We start from the raw sequence: 6000 nt of genomic DNA, 5'->3' as shown, positions 1-6000 counted from the left end.
ACAGTTTAGTAAAATTTCCCACTTCATTTGTGCCTCTTTTGTAGCAGTTACCTTGAGTGCTTATCTCCCCACCACCAGACCATAAGTCCCCAGAAGTATTCTCTGGCACACTCTCCAAAGAGGATCAGTTTCCTAGGAGATGAGGGTCAGGGAAAGCCTGGTAAAGAAAAGGCTCGAACTGGGTTTTGCCTTGGGAGGGGTATTCTAAGCAGGTCCTGGAGGACCTTGGACAGCCAGGAGCCTGTATCCCTAGCATATCCCCGACCCTTCCGTTAGCCCTGAGTATCACTGCCAGCAGTAACTGAGTGCCACGGGAGTGGGATGCCTTCTAGGAGAGGAATTAAAATACAGACAGTAGGGCTTTTACAGGGGGATATGCAACCTCCTCTCCATTACAGCAGTAGAGATCCTTTGAAAATTTTTAAATGGAAGAGTAACAGGATTAGATCTTAGAAAAATGACTCCTAAATACAAATATGCATTACCAGCTCCCTAAGGGACATGTCTACTGAAAAGTCATGCAAGTTCTCAAGCTCTTTGTATCAATGTTTGTATGGGACACCCAATAAACTGCCCATAAAGGGTACAATTTGATCAGTTTTGACACATGTATACACATTAAACTATCACCATAATCAAAATTAGGAACATTTCTATCACCCCAAAAGCTTCCTTGCGTTTCTTCGTAATCCCCCCTCCCTACTCCCACCCCGCATCACCACCACCACTGGTCTTCCTGTCACTGTAGACCCTAACATGCCTCCCCTCAAACTGGGCCAGTCAGACTCTTTCTCCAGGGAATCTGCATCTGGAAAGGACACAGTGGCAGGAGGCAGCTGAAGCTGAGTCTTCCAGTGACAGCTGCCTGGAGGGGCAGTCCACACGTTCCTGCTACAGACATCCGAGGACGGGCTCTTTCCGCAGCCTGGTTGTTCTTTCAGTTCTCTGAGCTGCGTAACATCCTTCCAACATATCCTTTAGTGCTTAACTGTATCAGTTCGTTGCTTGCAACCAGAAAACTCACATATAATGCACTTCTTCCTACAGTCACCACTTCAGGAAATGGCACCACCAAATTCTAGTCTCTCACGCCTAACCTAGAATAATTCCTTAAAACTTCAGTCTTCATCACGTCTCCTCTCACTCATTGCTAAATCCGGCCTGTCTGCTCCCTGCTCAGTATTCAGTCTCTATAACGTTCTTACTTTTCTTCCTCATCATTACTTCTCTAGTACCTAGTAGAGCGCTTGGCAGAGTACTCAATGAATTCTTGCTGAATGACTGAATGAACAGTGACATCATCCATCACCCCCAGAAACAAAAGCAAAGATGGATGAGTGAGTGCTTGCATATGTATGCATGTTTATCAGGGTGGCAGGACTTCAGAGTTAGTTTTTAATGGTTTCACAGAAGCACATGATAGGACTTGAATCCAAGACTTCTGACTCCAACTTCCATACCATTTCCATTATACTTTGTATCTATACCATGTATCCTTTCTCTTCACTTGGAGTTCCCTTTCTTCTTCCATCCTGCTCAGATCCTTATTTACACCAAGTACCAAACTGTAGGCACTAGATACAGCTCTAAAATATAAACCCTTTCCAAGAATATTTGCTTGTTAACCAAAGGGCGGGGGCGGGGGTCAGGCAATAAAGCATCTAGATTGAGGAGAGGAGCCTGTGGCTCCTGGCATCATCAAAGAGTTCTAGCCAGGAGGGAGGGTGAGCTGGGGGTCAGGGATGTGACTAAAGCTTTCTGAACCTGGGGTAGAGTCAATAACCTTGCCTAAGTGGAGAACAGTTTGCTGGGCTGGAACAACTTCCTGTGTCAAACAAAAAAATCCATACATCGTCAGAATAATACTTTATTTAACAATCTGAAAATCTGTTCTTTTGGTTTTAAGTCTTGCAAAATGAGTGGTAAATCAAAGATCTGTTCACTATTCTCTGAGTATGTGTGGTTATATGCCTGTGGGTGGACAAATGTCTATGTCTACAGATGCTTTTGCTTTTTATAGTCATTTTAGCCCCACTTCACTAGTATATAAAGTCTTATTAGTCTAACAATGCTAAAACCTGAATTAAATATTCCGAGTCTAACAGTCTCTTCTCCCAAGACTGCCTCCCTCCCTCCCCTAAGTCTGCTCCTCAGCCTCCATTAATGCTAGGTCTTTAGAGACCGCCAGCATTCATAGTTTGAGAAACCAGAAATGAATGCTGGATCTTAAGTCCCTCTGACTTATATCCTCTAGCTGAGGGGCTTTTCTGGGGAGGTGTGTGTGGGGAGGTCTTGGCAGTTCCTCTTCAGAGTTGTGCATTTTGAATGGTAGACACCTAGAAAGTAAACATGATTGCATTAGATGCTGACCTGCCCTCCCACTAACCAATTAATAAGGGGGGGGGGGGTGAAAACTCCATTTTCTTGTCCTGAATTATATTTCATGTAATGCACTGGCGTGTATGGAGGCGGGGGCAATGTGAAACTGGCTGTTAGGATTATTGTAAAGACTTGTTGCAGATACTGTTCATTATGTCATTAACCATCTCTTTATGAGGATTCGCAGAAGAGATTTCTTTTTCATCTTAGTAGCAGGAGTTGTTCTCCTAAGGAATGGGCATAATAAATTGGGTGAACTGATCAGGTTTTTCCTCTTCTTCTTGGATGTTAGTCTGGAACCAATTTTGTGGTCCATCCTTAGTAAGTCTATTTTATAGAATGCACATTTGTACTTGCCTAGTTCATGGCTCCATTTTATGTCACTCTCACTAATACACTTCTGAGTTACTTTACTACATTTCATGTGGGTGCCTGTATGTATTTACTTTTTGTATGCCTTTTGTCGCTCTTAACTCCTTTTTGAAGTAAGTTCAGGTATAACTAAATAAATTCTTAGGAGACAGGGCTATGGGAAGAGGTCAGGAGGCTCAAAGCCAGTTGGGAAATGGGCACAAAGGAACCACAAAGTGCGGTCACTCTTGGTTCTTCTGGCTCCCACCTGCTTGACTTTGCCCTAAGGATATTGTTCACTGCTGGGTTCCCCTCACAGCCCACAGCGAGGATGCCAGCCTGTAGCCAAGCATCTGTCCATCCGCAATCCCAGTCTCACCACCCCTCCTGTTCTCTGCATATCTGGATTCCTTACCTCTTCTTGAGGCTCGGGTGCTATGACGCTGCTCTCTTCTGGAACCGCAGAGACATGAAGCTGAAGACCTTGGTTCTACAAAAAGAAGAGTTCTGCCAGTGAGACGTGTCTCAACCTCCCAGCCTCTCAGCTTAGAAGGGTCTTTTGTGCCTTACACTTCATAAGGGTCATAGATAATACTAAGGGCAATCATACAATGTTGTTTCACTACAGCCTGAAAGCAACAGGGAAGGCTCTACTGCCATCCTCCCTCATATCAGTAAACCAAGATTTGAAGGGTGAAATGACTTGCTGGGACAGGAAGCCAGGTCTTCAGATTCCAGAGTTGTTTCCATGATTTGTGCGACATGGCATCTATACGTATAGCTAGGTGAGACTCTGTAAGTGTATAAATATAGGTCTTAAAACCACTACCTATCACTTTTAGGCTAATCCTCCTCAAGAATGCACGGCAGTTCTCACACTTAGATGATCCTAACCCACAGCAGTTAGGAGAGGCAAGTGGTAGGATGGTTTCCTTGGGAAAAGGTCTAGGTTCTGAGATGGGAGCCCAAGGTGTGGAAAAAGCCGTGTCTAGTAACTACTAAGCCAGGGGAAGACCTTGGCACTCTAAGGTTTAGAATGAACTTTTTAAAAATGAAATTTATTTAACACACTATAAAATTCACCCTTTTAAAGTAGAACCGATTTCTAACAGTATGACAGCCACTTGAAATTCTGTGATTTCTCCTTTCAGGAAAATTTCCTTCGTCGTACTCCCTCTGCTGATTCTAGGCCATGAACTACCTCAAAGGTAATACTATTAATACCTCCAAGAAAGTTATCAAAATCTTCATTTTCTCTCAGGTGAGTCAAATGCTGAGCAAGAACAGATTTTCTCACAGTTACCTTTTTATTTACCCGTTTTTATATGTGGTATGTCCATAATTCTGCTGGAGAGAAAATATGATTTATGATGCATCTGTGAGGGAGATGAACAAATCTTATAGGACACAGGCTTCAGAGGATTGATAATATTGATACACTAGGATCTAAGATGCTCTACTGCTTAATTCCATAGGAAAAATATGTCTCCTTAGCCAATGACCAAAGCCATCCCACAGGAGAGGCTGGGAGTAAATCTCAAACATACGGAGGTAACCTCAGGGGAAGGAGGTTGTGTCCTGTACCTCATTTCCAAGGAGGACAGCGTTACTAGCCTGTTCCTCCAAATAGTCAGACAGCATCTTAGTCCCCATAATCCCTTCAGTAAAATTACTCCAAGAATGCAAATTTGTTATATTATTCACCTGAGCCAAACAGGTCATTCTATTGTTGTCTCTATACTAAAATCATATAACATATTACAAAGTCAAATTTAAATTAATTTTGGATTTTCCATACAGTTGAGTTGCTCTTTTCAGTGCAGAAGTGGCTATACTCTTCATCTACGCAAAATCTCACATTTATCTTGGGCTTATTCACTATCCACATGCCCTGCATCTCTCTCACTCAGTGTAGCTACCTCAGACCAGAAACCAGCCAAGGAAAAGTTTTATATTATGCTCTGTTAGGACCTTCAGTACCTCACGTGAATCAAGACTGAGGGCATAATACTGTTGATGACTCAGATTTTAGTATCTCAGGGGAGTCAACTGAGATAAGTCTATTGTCCTCTTGTCTTCTACCTTCCTTGCCTTGCCAGGCATCACACCCTTGTTCCCTCTGTCCATGTTAGTTCCTCTCAGACAGCAGGAGGCTCCCAAGATAGCCTGGTCAACCTTCAGGTAGGCATATTCAGTAGTAGGGTGGTATGATCTGAGGGGTACCAGACATCTCACACTCCCAGATATCCACATGGCTCATGCCCTGGCTTCCTTCATTGCCCAAATGTCACCTTCTCTGACCGCTCTGTTTAAAGCTGCAATTCAGCCCCCACTCCCTATGCCTCACCCTGCTTAATTTTTCTCCCTAACTCATATCACCACTAAACTGTAATTTTACTTACTTATTCTGTTTCTTGTCTATCTCCCCCTCCACTAGAATGTAAGCAGCTGGAAGGCAGAGAATTTTGTGTTTTGTTCACTGTAATACCCCACTTCCTAGAAAAGTGCCTGGCACATAGTAGGGGTTTAATGAGTGATTGTGGAATGAATGAATGAATCTGGGTGCCATCTAGTCAGACGTTGCCCCATAATCCTCTCTACAATGCACCTGACAGGGAACCATATAGCCTTAGCTTTTAACATCAAGGAAGGGGAACTATTTTTCAAGGTGGCCCAGCACATTTTGGTTTTTGGATGCCCCTTGTGCCCCCTTTCCTCTGTATTAAAATAATTTTTTTCCCATACCACTTCTTAGGGCTAATTGCTGAAAGTTCCTCTTATATTGATCCAAAATGTACTTAAAAAAACAAAAACACTTTACACACAGGGCCTTTTTCTGTCCTCAGGAGTCTTACAGAACAAGTCAGATCTCTCCTCTATATGATAGACTTCAATGTAATTTGAATAGAATATGACTTGATTTCCAGATCCTTCACGGAATTGGTTGCTCTCCAGAGGGTCTGTGTCTCTATTTTAACAGAATCCTTTTCTCATCCATATTTTCACCTTTCAAAAGACCATCCCTTTTGCTTTACCTTCCCTTTGTGAGTTCCTTCTTCTAGGCCTCTCTCATGAAAGAAGATATACCTTGGAAATTTGCTGATGCCATTTTGCTTGGGGTCTATTCACCATAATCACAAGTATGACAAAGTGAAGTGAGACCTTCCTCCCTCTCCCACATTAAAAAAGGTAAAGATCAGGATCCAGTTGTAGGTTCTTTACGTTGGGAACGCCAAGAACTTGGAGCAAAAGAAAGAAATTAGTAAGAAT

At 42.9% G+C, this 6000-nt stretch overlaps 1 protein-coding gene across 1 annotated transcript in view; it reads right to left on the bottom strand.

Annotated features, from left to right (window-relative positions):
• Positions 1-1943: 1943 nt before the first annotated feature.
• Positions 1944-6000, bottom strand: part of BIN2 (bridging integrator 2) — a 33182-nt gene continuing 29125 nt past the window's right edge. Inside the window, exons 11-12 of the mRNA XM_061205005.1 lie at positions 3146-3220; positions 1944-2336 (exon numbers count right to left, since the gene is read on the bottom strand). Coding sequence (XP_061060988.1) covers positions 2307-2336; positions 3146-3220 — 105 coding nt within the window. The 3' untranslated portion in view covers positions 1944-2306. The remainder of the gene's footprint in view (positions 2337-3145; positions 3221-6000) is intronic.

Source organism: Eubalaena glacialis, chromosome 11, assembly GCF_028564815.1.
Source record: "Eubalaena glacialis isolate mEubGla1 chromosome 11, mEubGla1.1.hap2.+ XY, whole genome shotgun sequence".
Classification (NCBI taxonomy): domain Eukaryota; kingdom Metazoa; phylum Chordata; class Mammalia; order Artiodactyla; family Balaenidae; genus Eubalaena; species Eubalaena glacialis.
The sequence above is the reverse complement of the archived record's forward strand: the minus strand, read 5'-3'. Positions and strand labels throughout refer to the sequence as shown.